We start from the raw sequence: 27159 nt of genomic DNA on the forward strand, positions 1-27159 counted from the left end.
GGGAAACGCTTTAAACACAAAGAAGACAGGAAATTTAGGTTAGATGTAAGAAAGATATTCTTTAGTCAAAGTGTAGTGAGGCACTGGCACAGCTGCCCAGAGAAGCTGTGGTGCCCCATCCTTGGAGGCACACAAGGCCAGGTTGGATGTGCCCTGGGCAGCCTGAGCTGGTGGGGGGCAGCCCTGCCCATGGCTGGGGGTTGGAACTGGGTTGGGCTTTAAGGTCCAAGCCAAGCCATTCTATGATTCAAAACAGGAATATCTATCAAGATCACAGAAGTCAGAAGATAAATCAAAAGTGAAGTCCAGATCTCCTGACTTCATTCTCAACCCCGCACTCATATCCCCTTCTTTTGAAGGAGGAATGATGTCAGTCATCTGAACATTAACCCAGTCATCCATAACCCAGAATCTCCTCTTAATTTTGTAGCATGGGAACTTAATAGGAGGTCAATATATAAAATATTTTTAAATGAAAGTAATGGTTTTATGTAAAATTCATTTCCACCTTCCCATCACAAAATGTCTCAACAATATATATATGTACATAAAAATACATATATACAAGCTTCAACAATTTGAAAGATTACTTTTCTTCTTTATGTATAACTTAGCAATGTCCTCCTCCTTCTTCCCATCCTTCCAGGATGGAAAACTGAATCTTCCCACTATTCACTGTCTCCAAATGAACATTCAAGTTTTATTACCTTTGCTCTTCTCATGAAATACATTTCTGCCAATTAAAAGTGCCTCAGCCCAAGAGGCACGCTGTGATACAATGATGCCATACCTCGGAAGCTAGGTCTAACAAAAAGCTGGTAGACAATGAACAGGGCTTGTTGTAATGTATTCTGTGAAACCTGCAAGGGAAGAGAAGTGGCAGTGCAATGGATGTGGTTCCCTTGCATGCAGCAGGGAGCTGCCCACGCCACACCAAGAGAGGGAAACTACAAGTTAGTAATCATGTGGACAGATGGGACTTTCCACTGCATTTTATACATGCTGGACTTTCATTTGTTTTTCTTCCTTTGTTATGTATCTCATGCTTTACCTTTATTGATTTTCCAGGTTAAGCATTTTCTGTCTCTGTGGGTGCCCTCAGTGACTACCAAACATCTTAACCAGAGGGTGGCAAATAGCTGAGAGGAATTACAGCCTACCTGGCACTATTAAGAGGGACAGTGCTTGCAGGCATGTCAGGGTTGGGAGCAGAAGGGCACCCTGAAGTGTCCTTGATAAGGAACAGAATGAGGACCACAGACTTGAAAGAGTTGGATCCTGAATCCTCAACAGGACCTCTACTGCCAGTAAAGAGAATACATAAAATAAATAAGATTTTTCACTTACAGTTGGAAGCTGTCTGGCCAAAATAATATTTTATGATGGTTGTTTCAGTAGGCTGTCATTTCCTACACATCTGTTTGCAGTTAAGCATCATTTCATGGTAGATAAACCATTACCAGCTGTAGACTACCAGTAACTTACACATTAACTATTAAAGCTGACAATTCAGTGTCCGTTACATACTGGATTTCCAGCCCTTTTCAGACACAATAAGAAAATAAGGGATAGAACACCACAAGGTCCTAATCTTTCTGAAGTTCTTCATGCCTATGAATTCAAAACCATGAAAGCACACTTGAAGCTGCACAGATACTCTAAGATGGTTTGTTTCATTAAGATGCTGTGAGAAAAGTATACGATGTTTCAAGATTTTCCACTACACAGAAATAATTCCACACCAAAATAGTTTATGTTTCAAAATGTAATTGTACATTCATAACCATCTGATCTATATTATGAGAAAACAGAAACACATTTAGAGGATCGACATCAGCGGTTGATATGGGTCTAATTCCAGGTTAAAGAGCTGCCAAGATTCAATTATCTGAAAGTCAAAAAAGTCAACACTTAAAAATTCACAAAATTTACGTTGCCCACCTAAAAAAAAAAACCAAAACTTCTTGTTTTTATTTTAACAAAAAATATATGCAGGTAAATTGTATCACAACAATCTCAACTCCAAACAGGAGTTCAAACTGCTGTTTTAACTTTATTAAGTAGGTATTTTCTTACTTACAGAAGAAATCTCATAACTGGAATATGTGTCATTTGATAGTAATTATTAAAAAACTGTAAGAGCAGCATATAGAGTTTGTGGAGAAAAGTTCATAACATGTTTTTAACACTTAACAAGCGTTTCTAATTTTGAGAACGCTTTTGAAAGAACATTTATTTTGGGTCAATGTTAGGAGTTGTCGTAAGGAAACTTCTTTGAACTTGAAACAAATAACAGGCTTTAAAAACTCAAGCCATTGTCCCTTGAGCTAAAGGAAGATATGTGTTGACTCTTGGGTATGAAATAAATATTGTTCTTCCAGCAAGCTGAACTCAGCCTGCTGAGAGCAACAACGCATTCTGCATTAACACACAAAATGCATTTGATCCTGATGTTCACAAAAGTAAGGTCAGAATTAGCCACAATTAGGCCTAAATTGTATCTGCAAATCAAATAAATATACACACATACACACACAGATGCACTTACATTTAAATTAACAACTTATTGTACCAGAGTGAAGTATGTACATTTGCTAGGCTCTAGAAAGCACAGAGCACTGGAGAAGATCACTTATTTTTCTTCAGGCTGTATTCTTTTGAAACACCTTAGAATGGGGATCCTATATTTCTGCAGAGACTCTGTAGCCCATGAAGAAGACGGAGTTAACAGGCAAGGATTTAGCAAGGGCAAATCCTTGCTAAATAACAACCAACCTGACTTGTTTTGATGATAAAATGACTGGTCATTTACAGCAGCCTGACAAAGATGCTTGGCGCTAGCTCTCATAATATTCACAGAATCATAGCATGGTTTTGGTGGGAACTGACCTTAAAGCCCACGTGGTTCTAACTTTCCCTGCCATAGGCAGGGCTGCCACCCACCAGATCAGGTGCCGAGGGCCCCATCCAACCTGGCCTTGAAAACTTCTGGGGATTATGCACCCACAGCTTCTCCAGGCAGCCTGTGCCAGTGCCTCACCACCCCCTAAGTTAAGCATTCCTGCCTAAGATGGAAAATGGAAACCTACTTTTTTTAGCTTAAAGCTGTTACCCCTTTTCCAATCACAACACTTCCTCTACAGCTTCCCAGCAGGCCCCCTATAGGTACTGGAAGACTGCAATGAGGGGTCCCCTGAGTACACCCTTCTCCAGTCTGAACAAGCCCAGCTCCTTCAGCCTTTCTTTGTAGGAGACGTGCTCCAGCCTCTGATAGTATTTATGGCTTCCTCTGGAACCACTCCATCAGCTCTGTGTCCTTGTGTTGGGGGGCCCTAGAGCTGAAGGCAGAACTCCAGGTAGGTTTCATAAGAGCATTTTTGTATTTAAGTTTGGATGCTACAGTCTGGAAAAACAGATGAGGACAAACCAATTGGTTAATGGTAATGCCCTGTATGCCAGTAACAGGTGGAGTACCAAAAGGGTCTGCTCCTGGGGACCTGTCACGTTTAACAACTTGATCAGTGGCAGAGGATGGGACAAAGAACACTCTGTATTTTGATACACCTGCAGACAACAAAGGAACAGAGATGCAGCTGGCACGGCAGGCTGTGCACTCCAAGAAAGGCTCCAGATCATCACGCATGTTTGAGTGATGTGCGCCACTGAGTATCAAACATGGCATGAAAATTTTCCACATGGAAAATGAGAAAATATCCAAGGCAGTACAAGGACAGGCTTGCCAGGCAGATGCGTCAGTGATGGCTCAAGGCCCAATCAAAGAAATTCAGCACCAAGTCAGAGCAAGAACTCTCTGTTTCAAGTAACTACTGAAAATGCATGAAGAAATAAAAAAGCATTTTCAGTCTAGGAGGTGTTTTTGAAACATCTAAGAATCACAAATTTAATAAATTGAATGGATATTTTCCAAAACATTTTCAGTGCCTCTGGAAATCAAACATGCAAGCCCAAGACAGAGGACCAACCCGTGCTTTGTGAAGCATCGTGCTTCAAGAGGCTGCTGCTTCTTCCTAACATAATTATGTATTGTCACACTTCATCAGTTCTTGGGTTTTCCTGCCTTCATGGAAACTAAAGCTGTTCACTACAAGTGCAAGGGGAGTTCAGTATTACTGGAAAAATACAGAGAAAGAGCTGGTCTTTTGTGTGCAAAAAAGCAGGGTTTCCCCTTACTCAGCTGCCCAGAACATTCAGTCAACATAATTAAGCAAATACCAAGTGCACAGTGACTACTGGAAATGCAAACATAGCGCTGAAGAAACACCACAATTACCACCGTTTTGTTTAATTCATCTGCATGTTAAAGCCATCTCAATACTCTGTATTTGCATTTAAATAAATCTACCTTAATATTACTTGTAGTTTGCAGAACCCTGGTTTTAAGTGACACAAAGAACGCAAAAATTTAGCTACATCTCAGAAGGTAACATCAACAGAAATCACTTAGAATTAAACAGTGAAACAGAAGAAAAACCCTGCAAAAATCCTGCTTTCCTATTAAACTTTTGAACTCAAGTCTGTCAAATTCCTTTGCCGATAAATACAATTATTTTTGGCCGAGTGATGAAAGTTTGCATTTCATCGGGATTAATGTACAGGGAGAAATTATAAAAATAGAAACAAAATCATCTCATCAAGTGTATAATTGGAGCACCTGACACCTCATTATTTTATAGTAAAGGAGAACAGCTGCGAAGTTGTTTGAGGTAAACACAGAAGTCAACTGCAAAAGAATTATTCTTACATTATTTAGTCTAATTCTGCATTGCAACATTTCCTTGATCACTGCTTTAGTCACTGGAGGGAAGATGGGTAAAAGGGTATGTGTTAAGAGATACATGAACCACTGAGAGGACTTCTCTGGAATTCACATTTTTTCCCCTGCTTCACTCTATTGTTGTAAAATAAAGTATCTGCAAACACACAAGAACCTACTCTAAGTAGACAGCTGGTGAGTCTGGAACATCAGTATTTCCTAGCAGAAGATAACATTGTGCATAATATTTAGGAAGAGAAGTGCAAGCATTTTAATTAACACTGAACTTTTAAACTTCAAGACATCAGACAGAGGTGTCACTACAGTGAAGGGAATAATTAAAGCAGCTTTGTGCTATGGTTTTCTCGTAGCTTTGTTTCAAGGCTGATTCAGGGATTTCTTTGCAAGAAACAGGCACGCTGTCAGTAATACTGATGTGCACAAGACATTTAAACTCAAGATTCCAGTATTTAAAAGTAGTGAGTTTGGGAAATAAAATGGAAGAGGGAGAAATGTTATCTCACACCTGAAGAACTGATAATCTTTCTGTTCCTGTTCCGTTCCTCCATGGCACATGAATGACATGCATGCTATTCACCACATTTTTGTTAGACGGGACTTTACAAATGAGCTGACCTTCCTCATTCCCTTTGCCAAGGGAAACAAGCTATCACAGTTTCTCATTTTTCAGAATACTACCATATATCCTTTTACCTGAGATGCTTGTCTTCAAGTGTAAATCAGTGCGAATCAACTTTTCTCAAGTGTGAAAATCAATGTGAATCAGCAAGCTGTGGGCTACACTTCACATCTGGAGCCTTCCTTGCATTTATTTATTTTCAAAAAACCTGTAAAAATGAGGGCTTGAAGATTCCTCTTTGCATATTTTCTTATGAAACAACTTCTCTGAGAAAACCAAGTGTGTCAGAAATTAGTACAGTAAGTGAAACAGTCAACTGCTTTTCATTTTAATAGTCCACTGAAACTGAGAGAGGAAGAAAGTAAACACAGTAGCATTCAAATATTCCATTATTCTACCCTCTTTGACTTCCAAACCATCATCAATCAATTGACCAGTGTTCATAATGCAATTAGATGCTACAGAAATAAATAAATAGGTTTAAGTCTGTTATATTAAATAAATATGAGAGCTATGGCATACAAGAGCTATGGCACGGTCCTATCCTTAGCAGACTATCTTTGTGCCCAGTACCCCTAAGGAATCAAATACTTCTTTTACTCCATCTATTTAATTGAACGTGACACTTTTTGCAGTGTAGATCATTTTCTTGTTGACTTGAAAAAAAATTAAAAAATCTATCCTTCTGTTTTCCTTAACATTTCCAAGGGACAAACTCTGCTTTTCAACATTGGTGTCTTCTATATGTGATAGGAATGTATTTCCCTAAATGTCCTCGAGCAGGAACGACTATTTTTGTATTTACCATTAATGAATAGATAGCTACAACAATGTAGTGACAAAGATACCAGAACAGGCTGGAACTATTCTAGTGGCTTTCAAAGAAAGAAGCCAATGTACAATGATGTTTCAAATCTACATTACGTGTTTTGAAACTCCAGGACGATGCCAAATAGGAGGATCAACACTATTTGATACTTTTCTCAGTGAGTTTTAATGCATGGCACATCTAAGCACTCCTTTCTCCGTGTTATTCTCAAACAAATGAAGGCGCTGCAAATCTCACAATAGCAGCAGCTTGTAGATCCTGATGCACATCTTTTGTTGCAGCTAATATAGCCTCTTCTTACCTTAGGAGAGGCAATGCTACATAAAGCAACTCAAAATGAGAGGTGATGGTATTCATTTTAAACCATAAAACAAGCACAGAAAGTCATAATATTGATTAAAGTGGACAGATTGGCTCAACTATTCAGTTCTACCTCTTTATACACAGAATTGATACTACTGCATCAGAAGGCACTAACATAACAACTCCATAGGCAACAATAACAGCTAGGTGAAAAAAACACACCTGGTGCCTTCTGGACAACTGACAAGGTAAGCAGAGCTATCTGTGAAGAAATACGTGTACTAAGAGAGAAGCTAATGCCCAGGGGTTTTGCAGATGGCTGGGGAATCCTGAGGGTGGCCCCACGCCTCAGCAAACAGCTTATTATGACTCCTTGTCTCCCTGTGCATGCCTGGCACCACCACCAGAGAGAACAGCTAAGAGACCGTTTTTAACTTCTTATGTGAGTGTTGAACCTGCAACTGTAGCTGGACTACTTACGCTTCAAAATCTCATAAAAGAAATAAACACTAATGTCATCAACAAGTATCATAAGCAGACCTTTGCATCTACCCAAGAGTTTAGCTGTTTTACACAGAGATAGCCTACAAATGCCTGAGACCTGACAGTCTTCAGTGACAAAAGTATCATTTATTTTTTTACCAGCAATGTAATGAGAAAGATCTTTCCAAAATTCTTCCTACTGCCATACATTTTCCACACTCACACAGTTCTTGCTGGAGGAGGATAAACTCATGGTTCCAGTACAGTATGTCTCTATACAGTTTGCGGTCATGTGAAATCCACAGAATATCCATCTCTTCACTGTGCTTGACAATGAGTCGTTGCATTCACACACTATGAAAGCAGTTGCTCCCATGCCCTTAGCCCAACTCAGGAGTATTTAAACTACAAGTAACACCAAACTGATGTCACTTCCCCTTCTGATACTTCTCTGTTTTTCCCCACTGCACCAACTCTCTTCTGCTTTCTCAGGCAGCCAGAAATGACAGATACGAGAATGCAAAGAAATGAAGTGTGAACGTAAGAGGAAATCTAATTGGTTCAAGACTCTCTACTGTCTTTAATTTTGTACAGTCATTTACAGCTGGCTAAAGAGCACAAAACACTGGCACCCAAGCAAGTGAGTAGGCAATTAAGACTCCTCCACATTCATTCTGCACAGATGTAAACTACTGGATATGGTACAACAGCAAGACGCTGAGCTCCCTGGCATTACATTCTTACTGCCAAGGACAACGCTGCTTTCCCCTGACATGTCTGTCCTGAAAGATGCTGAGCCCTATGACCTCATTGCAAAGTCAGGCATGCACATACTTTCATTACCTGCATCAGGGAAGGGAAGGGAAAGCGAGGCCTAACGAGCAGATAAGCCAATCTCAATATTACTCAAGAAGTCCACTGCTTAGCCAAACGTTTTATATTTTGGCCATAAAACTGGAAACCATTTAAACAACAGGATCAGGAAGGCAGCTCAAAGTTCTGCATTAATAAAACTAAAAGCAAGGAGAGGCAATTAAGTGTTAGTTTAGAAGCTAACGTTGCCTGAGATACCTAATGCCTGCGAATTCGGTAATGAAACACAGAACTTCTTCCTTCACAGACTGAAGTTTGACCCTGTTCATATTTCCTACCAGCTGATCACCAGGCTGTAGTGAACTGAACGGTGGATTTTCTTTAAAGAGAGGCCTAAATCTTTTCATTCACACAGCATCAGAAAGACAGAGACTGAAATCAGCAACTGAACATTGAGTTATCCTCCAGATTTCAGTAAAGGTCAATGTAAAAAGAGGGGAATGGAAAATGCAATTAATGTGGGAAAACTGCACAACATAACTGCAATAACGCATCTGTTATGAATGCTCAAATAACATTAAACTGTAACTGAAATAGCGAAGTAAAAATCCTAAATCTGTGTTTAAAGTATTCACACTTTAATTCGCTTTTGGACTAGTTATCAGTACATTCTATTGATGTTTTTAAGAATCAGATTAAAGCATAAAAGACCAGAATTCCTGTTTGTTTATTCATCCTCAAACTGTTACTATGTAGAATATTAATATATCTTAGGACTCTGAACAAAGCAAGAAAGCATCTTTTTTATTTAAGGAGCTTGCATTGATTCAAAAATTGAAAGAACTTGTATTGTTTAGAGGAAAGAAAAGCCCAAAGTCTGTAGATAAAAGCATGCAGTAGTACTGTGGCTCTCAAATTAATTGCATTAACTGTGACCCTCTAAACACAAAATACATCTTTTATGAGCAAATACTTCTTCTGTCTTAATTTAGTCCAATAAATTCTCAAAGGGTACCAACCAGACCATCCTCACAAACTGTCAGGCATAGGGTTTGTTTGTTTGCCTTTCATGACAACACATCCCAAAATATAAGAGCATATTTCAACTTGTTATTCCCTGAGTCGTCTGCCAAACTGGAGATGAACTGTAAACATGAAGAACATGTTAAGCCTATTCAAGCTCACAAAAAAAAAACATTAAAAAAAAATAAAATTAAAAGAATCAAGTTTTGCACAGTAAACTGCTATAATTTCCTGATGTAGGTCAAAACTCAGCAGGAAATCACATTGTCTATTTTTATCCCAGTTCACTGGAAGTGCTTTACCTTTCTGTTTTCTTGATAAGCACAGCCCTGAAGATTTGTTCCTGGGGAGTTTTCTCTTTTTCATCAGTTGGCTGCACGAAGGGGTGGACAGCAGCCAAGACGAAGCCCTGCTGGTATAATTCTTGCAGCTGAGCTGGAAGATCACGCAAAGAGGAGAGCTTGATTGCAGATGATCCTGGTAACTCAGCTGGAAACAAAAAGAAATTGGTCAATAATCTTACACCAGACTATCATGCTTTTTTAAAATCCAGGCTCTTTAAGAGTTAAGCAAGCTTCACACTGATCTGCATATTAACACAGAAATTGACATTTCCTGAAGCCCATTTTGTATTTCACATTTTAAGCAGACTGTACTGGTGAAGAACTCATATCGCTTAAGAGACTGGGGTGATTAAAAATTCCCTACACAGTCTGGGAGGGAAAGGGGATAGTCAATAAGGGCTGTACATGTTGAATTCAAAAGCAACAAACCAAAGTAGACATCTACACAAAAGTTGTATTGTTTTACTCGTATCAGATTGCTGCTGAGACCAAATATCTACCAGTATGTCCAGAGAGTACTTTGTAGGTGTACCAATGACAGCCCTAAGAGCAATAAATACCCACAGTGATGAGAAGTCTTTCCAGAACAGACAGTAAACCCAGAATCCCAGAGTTTAAACCTCTACATATTAGAGACGAGGATGAGTCCTATGCATGAAAATAATCCATGCCCAATGTGTTTATGGTGGAGTGTTATGCCTTCCTATGAAGCAACAGATGATGCTGACTGCTGTCAGAGACTCAGTGTATAAAAGATAGGCAGGCAGTACAGTAATTCCCTGCATCTCCTTGGAGTCTTGTGGGCTTCCAGAGAACCAGCCTTTCAGTGTCTTTTTCTCTAAATTAGTAAAACTTCATATACGTCGAAATCTTCTCTGAAAAGATATCTTTCCTCCCTGGCCTCTGCCTTTTCATTTCCACCTCTGCTGGGAGCTACTTATTATTTCATTCCTAACTATGCTGGAGCACAGTGTATGGTGAGGTGTTGAACAGCTTTCCCTCCCACTGAAACCAGCAGGGAAGGGATGTCACAGGAAACACAACAGAGGTGCCCAGCACCTTGCAAGCTTGGGCCTTCCTTTAAAAAATTCACCAGAGAACGGTTTGTATGAAAGACATCAGTGATGCGAAATAAGGTTTCATTGTTCTGCTTTTATCATCAAATTCTGTAGCTACCCGTTATGAATAATGAAATAGGTTATAAAAGACTAATAAATATTCAAAACTTACAATACAGAGAAATAATTCAAAGTACAACAGAATGGCTGTGCTTTGTATCCCTTTCTTTCATATAAGACCACATTCCAAGGGAGGATAATGGAACACTTTGACCAGGGACTGCAAGATGCAGAACTTCAATTTTTGCAAAACAAGAAATTCAAGCAATGTGTATGTTGACAGACAATATGGTTCTACCTTCTGCAACAGCATAAAAATCATCTCAGAAACATAAAAGGGGATACCCCATAAGAAATAATTCAACTGACTGCTACTTACCGGACCCTAGTGGAGATAATACAGGGAAAGAAAACCAGGTGCCAGAAATACCTTTTCCCTCTTGTGACACTGAGACTCCAAAAATTGCCAAATACGTTGCAAATAATTTAATTAATTAAAAGAACACGAAGGCCAGTACAGTTCTCTAAATGAGTGTTTTCCTTGGATACAATTAAACACTCATCAGAAATGTTAATTCTGGTACGGTACTCCAATTTTTAACAATCACCTACATGACGCCTCATGTTAACCTTGCACATGAACCCAGAGTCTCAACTCTTCTAAGTATGCCTTGTTAAAACTCACAGTAAGTCCACTCACTAGCATGGGAGTGTGACTACTTACCCCTAAAAGCTAGCATGAAGGGAAGGTGTGAAAATACGTGTAATTGGGGCCTTGGGACACTTGATGATCAAAAAAAGAAAGTAACAGAAAACAGCTGTAAGGGATCATCCAGCTTGTCCATTTTATTACCTGGAGGCAGGATTGGTCCTAGTTTAGCTATTTCTCACAGACTGTCTCCTCTGTTTTTAAAATCCTTTAGAAATGGAGCTCCATTCCACAAGCCCCATACGTAATCTTTCAGTCCTTCACTATCCTTACTGTTCAATAGGTTTTCTGAGCACTTGGTCTAAATTTCCCCCTCGGAAGTTCAGAGCTGCTATTTCCTCAGTAGAATATTGCTTTTTCTACTAATATTTTACAATCTCTAGCACATACTGCACCTTAATCTCGTCTCTTTAGAGTGTGCAAACCCACATCTTTCAGTGCTTCCCATTCCCTTGTATTTCCTAGATCATTTTTATGGGTCTTCTCCTGATTATCTTCAACCACACCTTTCTTCAAATACCAGAAGCTCACCACAGTGATCCATCATCACTGCTTTGGAGACTGGAAGAAGTGCCTTCAAATTTATTGTTCACAGCACACCAGTTTACACTGCATGAGGAAAAGAATACGAGATTCCTTTCTCAACACTAAACAGCGGCAAACTGTCCCTGTCTTTAATGAATTTTAGATATTTTTTTCCTTTCAGATCTCAACAGCCATTATCAGCTGTGACCTTCACAGTACTTAGTGCACATCTAAGTAGGCCTAACGATCATAAAATTCTCTTCAGAAGTTGTCTGAAAAAGGACATCACACATTCCTGGAGAGCCACACTTAACCTCCAACCGTGTTCAAACTTGAATGACAGGATTTCAACGATTTCTCCAGCTATTTCTTCTGAAGTTCAACCTACTTGAAAACACCTTATTTATAAAAGCAGTCCTTGATCTAGTCTTTCCTTACTTCTGCTTGAATATAGAATACTAATATTTTCATGAAGTCTTCTAAAACTTCACATAAAACCTGTCCCACTTTTTGATTTAGTTGTTAAAGAGAATTCTAATCACGTCCCTTTCAAAAGAAAAAAGGAAAACAATAGGGAACTGTGCAAGGTAGCAGAGCAAATAAATGACCAATTAAAAACTTTCATAATTCCAATACTTATTATAGTTCTGATAAGCCTCTACTTTGCCAGAAAGCAAAGCTAACTCTATTAGCAGCATTCACATAGGTCTTGAAACAAAATAAACTGTAAAGTTTTACATTTTGTTCCATGTTTCCTTATTCCATAGAACCACAGAATGGTTTGGGTTGGAAAGGACCTTTAAGATCACCTAGTTCCAAGCCCCCTGCTACAGGCAGGGATACCTCTCTCTAGACCAGGTTGTTCAAAGCCTCATCCAGCCTGGCCTTGAATGCCTCCAGGGTGGGATCATCCACAGCCTCTCTGGGCAACCTGTTCCAGTGTCTCACTAACCTCACAGTAAAGAATTTCTTCCTAATATCTAGTTTAAGTCTACCCTCTTCCAGTTTAAAACTATTTCCCCTCATCCTGTCGCTATACAACCTCATTAAAAGTCCCTCCCCAGCTTTCCTGTGGGCTCCCTCCAGGTATTGGAAGGCTGTTATGAGGTCTCATTGGAGCCTTCACTTTTCCAGGCTGAAGAGCATCAGCTCTCACAGCCTGTCCTTATAGGTGGTGGTACTCCAGCCCTCTGATCATCTTGGTGGATGATCATTTAATGTTGCACTTCACAAACTGACCTCAAAGACTCTTTCATTTATTCTGTCTGAATCTAAAAGCACGTGTAAGAAGCATTTAAATGACAAATGCTGTGTTATTGGGGTTTTTATTATTACTTTATTTTGTTAAAGTTCAAAGTGTACTGGCTGCTTTTGGACCTGATTATCAGACAGGTTAATTTTGTTTCCTGATCAGTAACAGAAAATACTTCTGGCAATGCTCAGATATGGACAGAAAACTACAGCTTTTTTCAATAAGAAAGTCTGCATTACACAGTTGACATCGATATGGTCCAAATGACTTTCCTGGGTCTAAGGACCTGCACATTCTTTGCCAGTCACAGGGAAAATTCCACCTCCACCCCCTCCACCCCCCAGTGAGATATCACTGGGAATGGGTGAGCAGCAGGAAGCACCAGCATCACCTCCATGAGTCCCAAGAAATCATCAAGGACTGCTGCCAGACAGATCAGTCACCTACACCAGTGTTCAATTAAGCCTGCAGCCGAAAAGGCCTTTGCTGTCAGGAGATGCCACACAATTCCTCAGCCCCCTTCTCTCGAAACATGCTCACATTCATGGTAATATAACAGATGACTTGGGTTATTTTGTGTTATTTTCTGTTTGGGACCTTTGGCAAAGCTACCACAGAGTATTCATCCCAGAAGTGGTCACTGTGTTCTTTGCAGAAAGTTGCTGTAGCAGCATGAAAAGCCCCTCAGTATGCAGCCAACTGGACTACTGAAGGTCTTTAGACCAAAGGATCACTCATTCTGAAAGACAGGGTAAAGAAACACTGCTGTTCCCTTTAATCAAACTGAAGCATAACTCCCAAAATCTCTGAGAACTGCGTGATGGTCCAACCTACAGAAAGTAGTTGTATCCTTATCAAATAGTAAGAGAAAAAAAAACAGCTGCAACAAGCAGGCTAAATTAAACAACTTCTCTATTAAAACAATTTGGGAGATACTATAAATCCAGCATCTTCAAGTAAAAAAGATATCTAGGAAATGTTATATAATAAAGCATGGTTTCATCTATTACCTCATGCTTAATCATGAGAAAATCAAGCTTATTTATTTATGCACCAGCTACAGTAAACCTTTTTGAAATACACATTCTGAGCAGACTTAGATTACTTTAAGCTGCTGTATTTCATAGCCAGCAAATTTCCTTTCCCGCTACTTACCTTAATGCCAAAGCTAAAACAAATTGTATTACTTCTTGATTTCTTTATATTTGCTTAGCAAATAGTTAATCCATAGCTATGCTACCTTAAGTGCCAAACACTTTGGCATGAAGTGCCAAACTCTGGCACAAAGTGCCAAAATGAGATTTACTTAATTTCTCTTAACTGAAATGGTCAAATTCAGGTCTGAGTTTCTCAGTGCTTAACCTTAATATATTATATTAATATAATGCACCCAAATCTCCCTCTTACACTGCCTTGAAGAACTCAATAGGGGCCAGGCACTAGCATCACTGGTCCTGACCAGATCTACCAACAAGCATGTAAGATGAAGACACATGCAGAATTGTACTTGTATGGTAATAGAGCCATTACCCAACAACATCCACTGATTTCCTGCAGGGTTCATAATAGATCTGGCTATTTACCTTCTGCCTTTAGTGACCGCCTCATAGAAAATGGCATTAGCTTGCTCTGTTGTGCTTCATGAATCACACCAAGGTGGCTGTAATTGCATGTCTGCTGGCAGGGAACTAAATAGCAACAAAGAATGGAAACAATAACATGGGAAAGGATCACATCACTGACTGTGTGTACGAGAGAATGCATAAATCTGGTTTAAGTCCACAAAATTTCCTGCATTTCCTTCTTGCTGGAAGGTACAAGTGCAGAGATAGAAAGGCCGTGCTCATGACACTTAGGATGCACAAGAAAACGAGTGTTCTGAGCTCCAAAGGGAGGGGTTGGTGGGTGTCAGGACACACCTGGAGGAGGGGCTACTGTGAAACCTTTTGGGAAGGGATGGCTTTTGTCTAACAGACTTGAAAAGATCCTCTCTGTACTATAATAAGTAAATTTCTAAGGCACATTTCACTGACATATTTAGCAGCTGGCTTGAAAGAGCAGAAGGAATCCAAACTATCACCCTTTCCAACTATTAAAGCTTGCTAAGGCCAATTTGTTACTTTGGAAAGCAGAAAGCAAACTGTTACTTGAATATTATCAAAATACTTACTGCCTGGTCCTGGGAGAACATGGCTATTTTCATTCCATTTCCATTTGTTTGAAGTGCCAACTTCAAACAAAAAAATACAAATACATCTAATTCCTTGTTTAAAACACTAAGGAGCTTTCTTGGACACTGCACAAATTGCATGGGACGCAATGCAGTCGTGTTACTCTCATTTAACCCTAACAATTCTTCCCTCCTTGAATCCACAAGTAGTTTCTTAACAACAACAAAGACATACCGAAGAGTCAGAGTACTCCCAATGAAAGTACAAGCAAAACCACTAATAATAAAACTTAACTAACACGAAGCAGTAAGCAGAATCCTAGTGAGTTTTGCAAAGAGTTCCAAATAATTATTTCTGGGCTAAAGCTTACCAAACTAAAACCCTCAAGCAGTACAACTGACATAGAAGGGAATATATGATGCTTCTTACAGTGTTACTCAGCTTTGATTAACTGAAACACGAGCATGCTAGAATTTAATGAGTTAAAAGCTCCGCCTTTTGTAGTGAAAATAGTACATGCTGTATTATCATCTTTTCTCCTTTCTAATCGAGCTCCCATGAGGAGTACAGAGGCTCCTAAACTTTGAAGAAGCATGAGACAGTCTGAGTGTATTCTCATTCAGGCTGTCATGAGATGTAAGCCACTGGCTGTTAATATTTCACATTGCTCTTTGGTTATGCTAAATGACATTCTTTCAATTTTCAAGGCAAATACAATAAATGTCCTCATCAGAGGAAGTAACAATGAATATGTGAGAGAAATCAGGAATTTAAATGAAGGAGGACCGTTCAATAAGCTCCTGCTGTTTACTTTTAGTGGAAATGTAATAATGGAACTTAAAAATATTCAAAAGCACACGCACTGTATCTCAAGAAGGGAGAGAGGAGAGAAAGGAGAAAGACTGAAACTGCGTATGCACCCTGCTAAGGTATGTATATAGATACCTCTATGTAGGCATGCTCAGTGTATGGATGCATACATATGTATGTGACTATATGTGTAAGTAACACACGCAGACATACACGGACATCCTCTTCCTTTAGGAAACAGCAGATATATGCATTAGTCAAAGCAAGAAAGTACTGAGACAGCTCAAAGATGGAATGAGATTAGACAACTTCCTCTCATCAATTCTGTTGTCTAATCTCATAGCATCTTTGGGTTATCTTCTGTCCAATCGAAGCTCCATTTCTGTATCCTGCAAACGTAAGTATCTTAAGAGCTGGCTACATCTGCTGCACATGGTGGGATTATACAAGGAATAGTTTTATTTTTGGTGTTTAAAAAAAAAAAATGGCATGCCCAGGCTATCATATCCACCATGGAGTGTGAAAAACCACCCACGAAACAGAATCTAGTTACCTAAATAAATCAGCAGGCACTTCTTAAATGACTCACCAGTTACACGTATTTGCTTGTGGGCAGAATTATGCAAAATGAGCAAAATGAAGACCACTTCCTAGATGCAAGGGTTAACAAACATGCAAAATACAAAATGTAAGATGTACAGAAAAAAATAACCAAATCCTATCCTGTCTTGAACAGCTCTTTGAAATAAATGTTACCTATTCGTCCCTCTATCCTCTTCTCCAAAAGGGGAGGAACTGGTTTTGCTTCCTAAGCTGATACAGACCAAAGAGACAGCAAAGACAGACAATTCCCCTTTCACAAATCCAAGAAAACTCCAGTTCCATCTAACCAAATGGAGAAAGCATTCAGAGTTATAACATTTTATTCACACATCCAGATAAGCTTCCAAAGGCAAACGTCACACTGAAATACAAGGGGTTAATTCTGAACTACAGGAAGTGCCAGAACATTTATTCACATCTCTGTTTCCAGCGCCATGGAGTACTGGTTCCCTGCGCTGAAGTCTTATCTACTGATGGCAATACTTCAGCTGCCCAAGTCCAACACCGAACACCCGCTGTTCCTTTTAACAGCTTAAGACATAAAATAGGACTTCCCATCACTCACACAGTGGTGCAGCAAGTTATAAGCTCTCACAGCAAGCAGTCACAAATCAAACATTTTAAAGCTTAGCAAAGGAAGAGCCACCCAACAGCCATGTAGTGGTTGAAAAACTTAACTGAAATCTTCTGAGATCCCACAGCCAGTGGCATCGTAACACTTGAGAGCTTAAAAGACACATCTGTTTTTGTTTGATCTTTCTCTAGCTAACTTGCTTACTGTTTTTCTTTCAGCAGCAACAGCAATGAACACCAGGGAACTTCACAGACTCTAAATGTCCTATACCTCACTAGGCAAAAAAATCCCTGAAACAGAATTAGTAGCATTTCAGAGCTTTCCAGTTTGCTGGAAATATCCTGCTGTCAATAAAACCCTGCATGTGCTGGTTCTTCAATGAGTTAAAAAGCAGAAAGGCTGTTACATCAATCTACATATTTCCATCCAAACCAACTGAGAGCAGACTTGAAATTATTGGGGTTTTTCTTAATCAAGCACAGATGAACAAAGTAGGCTGCATGCATTATATGAGGAAATCTTTCCATATTCACTAGATAATTAGTAACTATAAAACTGATTGAAGTCTACTTTTCAAGCAGAAAAATGACAAGAGGATTTCAAAACATTTGGGGAAGAGTGGGGAGAAAGAAGTCAACAGTGGAAATTGTCACTGAGTACATGCACTATGAGTTGACTTACATTTTTTCATGGCACGCTGAAACTTATGATTAACATCAGAGATCTGGCACAACACAGACAATAAGAGAAAACTGCCATCGAAATATTACATAAAGGAGGTTTTTCCCCAATTCATAAGATAATTAATGCAAGTTTTAGGTACACGTTGAGAGGAATAACCGGACATTAGAGAGGATATTGAGACATCTGCACTTCATACATTCGACCTTCAACACAAAGATCCGAATTCACTGACATATCCTGTAACCTTGGGGAGAACGGTTCGGATTTATCAAGATAGCTCTTATTCACCAAGCCAACCTGTGCAACAGAGAACTGATAGTCTCCAGGGAAACCAAAATCCTCTTGGCAGGTCATGGCTATATGTATTCTATACATAGCACTTCACTGCATATACACAAAAAAAGTATAGATAGCTTCAAAACGCTTGAAGGCTTTATTCAAAAGTAACCTGGCGATTTCAGTTCCTTTTCACATTAAACCTCCAGTGTTTCACATGCATTTTCCCCTTCTGTTGTAACAGCTATTTTCAGTCTATCCTGTAAAGCTGTACTCAGGATGATACTGTGTGCCAAGTTTGTTTGATTTTTTTAAAAGCCTGAAATGGATTTTTTCCAATCCTGTGACTAAAAACCATACATTAACCTGTTTCAGATGCTCTCAATTCTTGCTTGCATCAACTAATAACATTCTTTTGCTTCAAAAGCAACAGTACATACTAAGCACTTAATACGTTAAATTAGCATAAGTAAAGTATAGTGGTGACTTTGATCTTTTTATCTTTTTCTTGGCTTGGAATATTTGATATTTTTATTAGATAAAGAGATGACATTTCCTATTCATGCACGTTTTCATTCGGAACAGAACATAAAGTTTAACTTTTCAGGGTTCCTTTGGTGCCTTTTTTGAATCAAATCTCTTCATTTTGGTCATCTCGCTGTTTTTCATAGAAGTCGGTTAAATTGTTTTCAGCTTTCCTGGCAAAACTAAATAAATGTCACAGCAGCCAAAGCACGCGACACGCATTGTGCAACAAAGAAAGCTGTGTTACTTGAAGGTATATTCTCCATTAGATTTTTGCCCCCGATTTGGTTATGTTGTGTGAGAAACTGCAACATGACGAAATTCAATACATACAGGACATACGTGAGCCAGAGAAACTAAAAGCAAAGAAAAGGAAGATGTCAAGCGTTTGGATTTCTCTTTTAAACACTATGCTTTAATGACGCTAAGACAAACGCTTCCATGGGCACCTATGCCCAGAGCACACAAGAGGTTTTAGACAACAGACAGAAACAGAATGGACCTATCTATCCCCATCCCAACCCACGTAACCCATAGAGCTTCCCAGGAAAACACTCAAGATTTTAAAAGCAAATGAAAAGTAAATTAGGTCCTTCTTCCTTTCCAACTATTATGCGTGTTTGGGAACTGCAAGAAAAAAACAAATGCAAAACATTCTCCAGCAAATATTTACCATTTCTCTGAGCATTCCACCCCCACACTCCTATTTTTTCATTTAGCTTTACTGATATTGGGAATATTCTCCCATCGGTGCAAATGTTAATACCTCCGCTAGGGATAAAATGTGAACTTCATGTTAAGAGTCTGCTTCTGCAGCTGAGCAGCATTTAAATTTTACTGTAGATCCCACATCACCACCACAGCAGCTGCTCCCAAGACCAGTATGTAGCTGCACGTGGACACCTCAGCCTCCGAGCAGCACCAATGAGACCAATCCCATAGGATCTCAAGCTGTCCAGGTACCTGCAAGAGAACAGGTCTCAAGAGGAAGATCCTATGATCCAATCCTCACTGTTTACAAATGCCACATGAGATGCTCTCTGCTAAAGCACTCTTTACGTACAAAGGTTTGTGTGGGAATGTACAGAAATAAAGGATGGCAGTAATTCCCACAAAGCAATCTCCCTGTGGGTTCCTGATTAACTTGGCATGAGGAAGAGGCACATATTACCTCATCTGTGATCCTCAGAAAAACCACATAAACTAATTCCAGAAGATATAAAGCTAGAAGAAAACAAGTGGATTGGTTATTCTGCAATGTATCAGGTGATCATGTCCTTTAGAAATGAGGTTTGGGAGGGTTACACCTGTATCAAAGACAACCTGTTTTCGAGTCCATGCCTAATGGGACTGACCAGCTCCATTGGTACGTGCAGCTGGTTAAACATCAGATGAAAATCAGTTCAGAAAAAACATTATGTTGAAAAGTATCAGTGCTATTATACAAATTCCTACACAAGCCATTGAGAAGCACAATGAATGAAACGTGATTCTCACTGATGAGTCTTTTGTTCTCCAACTCCTCTAGTGCTGTAGCCCCCAATACACCGTCTTTGCTAGGCATTATGCCCACCCCACAGATTCTCTGAGTTGGAGACAAGGCAGCACTGCTGTGGCTATGAAGCCACAAGCAACACATCCCTGACAAGCGAGCTGTCACTGAAGTGAATGGATGGGGCTGCGTGCTCCTCACCTTTTCCTGCCTAATGAAGGTTTCTGTCCCGTACCCAGCTGGGAGCTGGAAGCAACATAATTGTCTTTTATAAGTCCTAGCAAGCTGGTTTAACATTGACCTAGGAAAGAACCTCAGAAACAAAGCAGAAAGATCAACCACACCATCACCTCCAACCCTCTGAATGAAAACAAAATAAAATTCCTTCGAAAGAAAGGACCTGACAGCAAAACCTTGCAAAAAGCACAAGGGGATACTGCCTTCTAGAGCTCCTCTAACAGTGTATTTAGAAGTGATAAGGCTTTCACAGAGTATTGCAAACGACTTGCAAGCACTAGCTCACCACTGGCACCTAAATGAAGCATGTCACTGCCAAACACACCACATCACTTCAGCTTGGCAGGAAGGCTTGAGAGAAAGCCAAAGAGTAGTGGAAAAGGCTGTTAAAAGTTAACAAAGCACTTCCCAAAAGTACTGTTTTGTTTTTTTAAGCAAGTCTGCTAGAGCATGGGTGATGGATTTACTACAGGAAAAAGTTTTTCTTGGCAAAAAAAAAAAAGCCTTGCTTTTTTTGCTTAGAGCAAATTTTCCTGTCACTCTCTAGAATCTGAACTCCTACTCCCTTGTAGGAAAAAAATGCGGCCCGTTTCTGATTTAAGTGAAGAATTCCCACACAGCGATACTGATAGCAGGCGAATCTATTGTTTAATGTGGGTCATGGGAAAACGGACGCTAAATCAACTATCACGGGAATGGAACAACTCAAGAAGGATTACGATCATTTATTTTTTATTTCGCAATAAGATAATTGTTGCCATTACTTTGAAAAATATCAAAGCATTTCCGCCAGTGCTTATGAGAAAGCATCATTTTATCTTTACTGCATAAAAGCACATTTAAAGCACTTGCTGTAAAGACACCATACCCTCGAAGCCACCAAACAATGAGTTAATGAAGTTATTATAGACTAACCCCAAAGTAGTAAGTGCACGCAATGGTGATGCAGCAGATGCCCTGTCCAAGGCAGACAGGACTCTTTGATGGTAGAAAGACGGCAATTATAAGGCATCACAAAGACAGTCTTGAGATCTAAACCCTTCTTTGCACTCTGGACGGGTTCCCTTTCAGGTGGTTAGTGACAGCAAAGGAAATAGTTTCATCAATCTCACTGATACAATAATAAATACAGAAGTAAATAAACAGGCCAAATCTTCAGTTCCTGTTGTAAGGACTATAAAATATATTCCAAGTGTGGCACAGTAGTGGATAAAAATCCATATTTATCTACCAACGCAGAACACCAGAACTGCTCACTATTATTCTTGCTTGCCACTGCTAGCACAGACAGCACCTCAGGAACATTCCTGCAACCATGCAAAGCACAATGCCTCTATGCCACGGCCAATATAATTTTCTCACTGTTCCTAACCCAAAGAGAGGTCACAAGTGGGGTCCAACGTCTAATCGTGTGCCAGCCAGTGCTCAAGGTGCTTTTGCATCCACACATCACAAGGTGTAATCTGCAAAATAGAGAGTCAGTCACTTCTAGAACCGTTCAGGACAGGAAGAACCAGACCTGTTTCTCTCTTAATAACAGAACATCGCTGGTAAAACAGTTGCCTCACATGGCGAGGATCCTTAAATATTGACTAAGACTGATTTAAAAAGAAAATGCAAAGAGGTGTCTGAGTTTCCATCAGTAGCTCTGGAAGGGTTTTGTGGAAATATCTGCTGATGAGCAGACCAGTCTTTCCCCAGAACTTACCATAACAAAAAAGAACAAACAAACAACAAAGCCTGCAAGAAGTGCAAAAATGCAGCTTGACAACAGAATCTTAGAATTATAAAGTATTTTATTCTTTCTCTTTATCCAAGAGTGAACACATGGTGAAGAACAATGAAAATAATCCCAAAGAATATGTACAATTTTATCTATTTGATCATTTGAAAGGCTTCATCAAGGCATTCAACCCAGCTGGAAGAATCGGGTAGAAGAAGGACTGCAGAGAAAGGCAGATGCTCCATCAGAGCTGAGCATCCCTCAGTAAATAAACAACATAAACAAAAAAAAACCCAATTCTGACACCGTTCCAAACTCTACGAGACAATAAGATAACAAAAGAACATTTATTCTGTCAGTCTATTCGTTCTTTTGTTCTGTGATTTGAGATAAAAGTAGATGCTCTTTTATTATTTTTTTTTTTTGCTTACTAATAATCTGTGCAATAATTGCTAGTGAATTAACCCATGCAATTTAGCACTATTTGTCAATCCTTCTATCAGTTATCATTAAGAAGTTCATGAAAAAAATTGTTCAAATAAAAGAACACCAATAAAGGGCTCAGCAACCAAGGAGCCACAGCAGAAGACTGATGTTTATTTATATTTCCCCAGTAATGTCTTGGCTTATCTCTAACTTTATCAAAATTCCATCTATTCATTTGTAAACCTCATATCACATTCTCTTTTAGATTTAAGGCCTTTTATCAATTCATTTGGAAACATATGGCATCTTTAGGACTTCTCACATCCTTGATGTCTTTAATATTTTATGTACCATGTAGCATGCAGAAGCTTCTGTATTCTCAGACAGCGATGAACTCTTTCAACTGATGACTGAGACAGGTAATATTACTGAGATAGGTAATATTTTTGCAGTTCTTAGCTCATCTGATGACTGTCAAGCCTGTCTTTAGAGCATTGATCAAGAGCCACGGCTCACAGCAAAGGCTTAATGAGATTCTCCTCTTCTTGAAAAGGACTGTTTCTTTCAGCAAGTCTGCAGCTAATCAGCGCAAGTCTCAAGTTGAGAGCATGATTATTGGGGGGGGAAAAGAGGTGGGGAGAAGGAAAGGAAGGAAGCTGAGAGTCCTTTACAGTTTTAACTATACAATGCTCTACTTATATGAATAAGCAGGCTTTGCAACAAAAGAAAAGAAGAAGAAAAAACAAAACAAAACAAAAAAAACAACTAATTGGCTGGGAAGCCTTAAACTTGCAGATTTTGTACAGGACCTTACTACAATGCCAGGGTTACCATTTACTACTAAAAGCCATTTCGGTTAGATATAGTGACTTACATAGCACCTTGCATCCGGGAAACCTCTATACACTGCTGCTCACCTTAAGTTTATTACATAGCGAGTGTCACAAGTATCAAGTCATTTGCTAAAGCCTGACTGCAGACATAAACCAAGAGTTTGCTGGGCACGCATTTTTGTCACAGGAAGTAAGTTGCAATTTTATGCAGTAATTACAATACCTGGACTCTTCTCAGGTGCAGGATATCCCAGATTTGTATGACAACAGTAAGACAAAACTAAATCACTAAGACTTGTGTATGCTTACGCTACAGGGCAAAATCAATATAACACAGGATAGAACTACCACCAGAGAGGCTTGTTTGGGAACTGGAAACAGGACTAGCACGGTGCTCAGTAAATGCCACTAAGTTTGTGCCCTCCACAGAAACAATGGAACATTTTCCAGACAGACTCATTACTTAAAAGATAAAAATTTAGAGGAGTTGACCTTGATGATCTCATGAGGTCCCTTCCAAACCCTGCAATTCTATGAATGCAATCTGGAGGTTGCGTCAACCTTTATCAGCTTTGTAATGTTAAGAGCGTAAGACAGTGATTTTCAAACAGGATTTCACCAAGATATTACATTGGATAGATCTGAAATTGCTGCAAACTGGCCACGAACTGGTAAACAGGGGTTGTGTGTACCTGGAACTCACTCAACATTAAACTGATGTTTACTAATGGAACTAATGTTAACTAATGTTATCTAATGGAAAAAGGTGCGTTATGGCAAGCCCAGATGAGCTGTTTACTTGGCAGTACATTTGCATATTATACAGACAGAATACTTATTAGGCTACATAATACACACACATGTAGGCACTGAAAAGCAGAAGAGAAATGATGGTCTTATGCAGATAATAATTACCATGGATATTTTCTCTATAGGAAGTCAAGGTAAAGAAAATGCAGGTCAGGCATTCACACAAAATCCATGGCAATGCCTAAGAAGACTAGCTTCAAGTACAATTAACACTTGAAACACAATTATTCAAGTCTGCAAGCTACATTATTTTGCTGAGTGCAATATTCATAACCTTAATTTAAATTGTAGTCACAATTACGCTTGTTGCTAAAGCAACAATTCTACCTATTTACAGAACTCAACAAAGAAGATGAGAAATTGTGCCACTTCCATGCACAACCGATACAACAGATTCAAGCCATCTAAACGTTCTCAGGTTATCCTACAGAAAAAAATATACATTGAATGCTGAACTAATGCCATTTTAAGGTTTAAAGTAACCTTCCACTGTTCAGTAACAAAACAAGTCTAACGCTCGGAAGTTGTTTATCATTATATTTTCAGATTTAAAAACAGAACAAGTCAATGTGAAAGTTCCTAAAGGGGTCTGAACCCAGAAACATAGGCTGCCTTCTTCAGTCCAAGACCGTGTGTATGCATACAATTCTATGGGTCCTATTCATGCAGGATCAACAGCAAGATGACAGCCACACTCCCTCACTGGGTTTCACTTGTATTAACTCAACATGAAGGCATACCTCCAGCAACTGAAGACTCTCAAAAGTGAAAACCCATGCAACATCACGTCTTCTCTTGTTACTTAACAAATGAAATGATATCTGTCTCTCCATTTTTACTGTCACCCATCGCCCTCAAGGTTTTCCAGTTCATGTGTTCAGCTTCACCTATCTTTTCATATTCTTTCCCTATTTTATTTGCTCTACTTACCCTTCATGCCCTCCCCCTGAACACCTTGGCACCTTTTTCAGCACCTTCCATTTTACAACAGAACCTTTCCTCCTGCTGTCCTTTCTTCAGAATGTCACCTATCACTCAGAAGATCCAGCACAGTCCCACACAGGGCATTAAGGAAACAACACTGCTTGTCAGCCTCTACCAAGGGAAAGCCAAAGCTTTTCTGGCATGAGCTAATTCAGTGACATTATCTGGAGTTGCCAACACAATGAATGCCTCCAGGTATAAGAGGACTAACTGTCATGTAAAGTCCTCTCAGGCTTCCTGACAGAGATTGATCTGGCTTTGAGGCCCGTGCTCCTGAAACCATGCAGGGTACTGACTTGCTTTTACTCCCCATTTTAGCATGCAGATACAGTGTAATCCCATCATGCCTAAACTGGACTCTGCTGATGGGCTTACTCTTCTGAACACACCAGCCCAGAAAGAATGTCTGGTAGCACGCGTGAAAAAGCAGGAACAGAAATGAACCAGGAACAGAACTAAGAACAGAGATTAAACTGGCTTCTGCATGTGAAATCTCTTTACAAGCGTCACTGGCAGAGACAATGACAAGGTGCTGTCATTTGCATGAAGAAGAAAAGGAGACAAAATTGCACCTGCCTCAGAAGAAGGGCTTGCAAGCCAAAAAACTGACATCTGTCAGATACCTTTCCTTGCTGTGAGGACACGTAGTGGGATGTTCCATTTACAGGAGCAAACCCTATCTTGTCCAAAGAAAAATCCTCAAAACACCATTAAGCATGGTAAGAAGCAGCTGCCCCAGTCCGGCAGCAAACTCCTTTTACACCACAGTACTGGACTAAGATATGCGCAGTCAGATACTGACCAGCGCTGAGCCAATGCAGACACACCAAGAAACAGGCAATGTGAAATAGCTGGATGTCCACAGTCTCTGTGATAATGGAGATTCTTTACTCTTCAGATAGGAAGATTAGAAAAATGAATGCAAACAGAAACAATCCCTCACAATCAAAGTACATCTGCTCAGCATTTTCTTTTCAGTACAGTTAAGAAAAGTGACTTCTCAAGGTAAAGAATAGCTGATGCCAGCAGTTCTTCTTTCCTCTCAAACAGGTATCCTTCTCTCAGGATTAACAACTCCAAGTCTTTCATTTGCATGAGATTTTAGAAAAACAGCAACACTTATTTCCAAAGTAAATCACAAAGAGCTTCATTAAAATTAAAATATTACGCAGATTTTGTATATCATGTTATATCTTGCTGATGTCAAGGAATTTGTAGTAACGAATCACACAAAGACTAAACAAGTTACTATAGAGATCATGCCTAATCGCATCTCTCCCATAACAAAGCCATGAGACACTTACTATTTAAAGTTACGAGTCACTGTGTGATCTCCTGTTCCAGTTAAACACAGGGGAAGTTTTGTTTCTGAGGAAAAAAAAGGATTAGGATCCTCTGACTTGAAGTATTTCGTCATTTGACCAGAAAGGCCTGTCTACCAGCCTTGCAGACTGCCAAATCTGGCTCCTCGGCTCTGGAGCAGCATCAGGAGATGAGAAACACATGAAGACTGGAAAAATGTGCAAAGCCAGAGGCAAAAGAAAAGGCCGCTCAGAACTATCACGTGCAATTCCTTTAGCTGCTGCTAGGATGGAAAAGTTTCTTGGAAGTTCAGAGCTCTTTTTAGATAGATCTGCAACTATCTTTCCATTATGTGAGTAAATTACGATTAACATTCATTTGCGTATGACGTATGGTATGTATCTATTGTAAGAATTCAGTAATTACATTAAGAAGAAGCTCCGGATAGCGGAGTGCAGAGTAGATACAATCAACAACTGCATTGTAAGAATGTGGAGTACTGGAGCTACCCACTTTTAAATCTAAGAACGGATGCGGACTAGGAAAGTTAACCCAAACATGGCTATTTCAGCACCCATATTCTTTTCCACAGTGGAACACGCGTGAACAGAAAACATCTTGCAGATATTCCTTCCCTTCCTCATCTATTTTGCATATGCCCACACTGACTGCCCAGCTGGATATGCAGAACCCAAGTGGAGAAAATGACTGTTCCATAGCTAAGTTGAGAGCTAAGGTGATGGGATGAGACTCCAGAGAAGCATCTAAAATAAATCTTTTTTTTTCTAATCACAATCTGAAAATACTGGTCTCAAATACATAGTATGCACATTCTTCAACGTATCTGAGATTTCTAATGCAATTATCATATTGTATCTAAGTTTCCAGCTAGCCAA

General features: G+C 39.5%; 1 protein-coding gene across 1 annotated transcript in view; it reads right to left on the bottom strand.

The window, feature by feature from the left end:
• Nucleotides 1-27159, bottom strand: part of RFTN1 (raftlin, lipid raft linker 1) — an 89767-nt gene that overhangs the window by 45391 nt on the left and 17217 nt on the right. The window contains exon 3 of the mRNA XM_072329870.1: nucleotides 9168-9354. Coding sequence (XP_072185971.1) covers nucleotides 9168-9354 — 187 coding nt within the window. The remainder of the gene's footprint in view (nucleotides 1-9167; nucleotides 9355-27159) is intronic.

This window comes from Excalfactoria chinensis, chromosome 2 (assembly GCF_039878825.1).
Source record: "Excalfactoria chinensis isolate bCotChi1 chromosome 2, bCotChi1.hap2, whole genome shotgun sequence".
NCBI classification, from domain to species: domain Eukaryota; kingdom Metazoa; phylum Chordata; class Aves; order Galliformes; family Phasianidae; genus Excalfactoria; species Excalfactoria chinensis.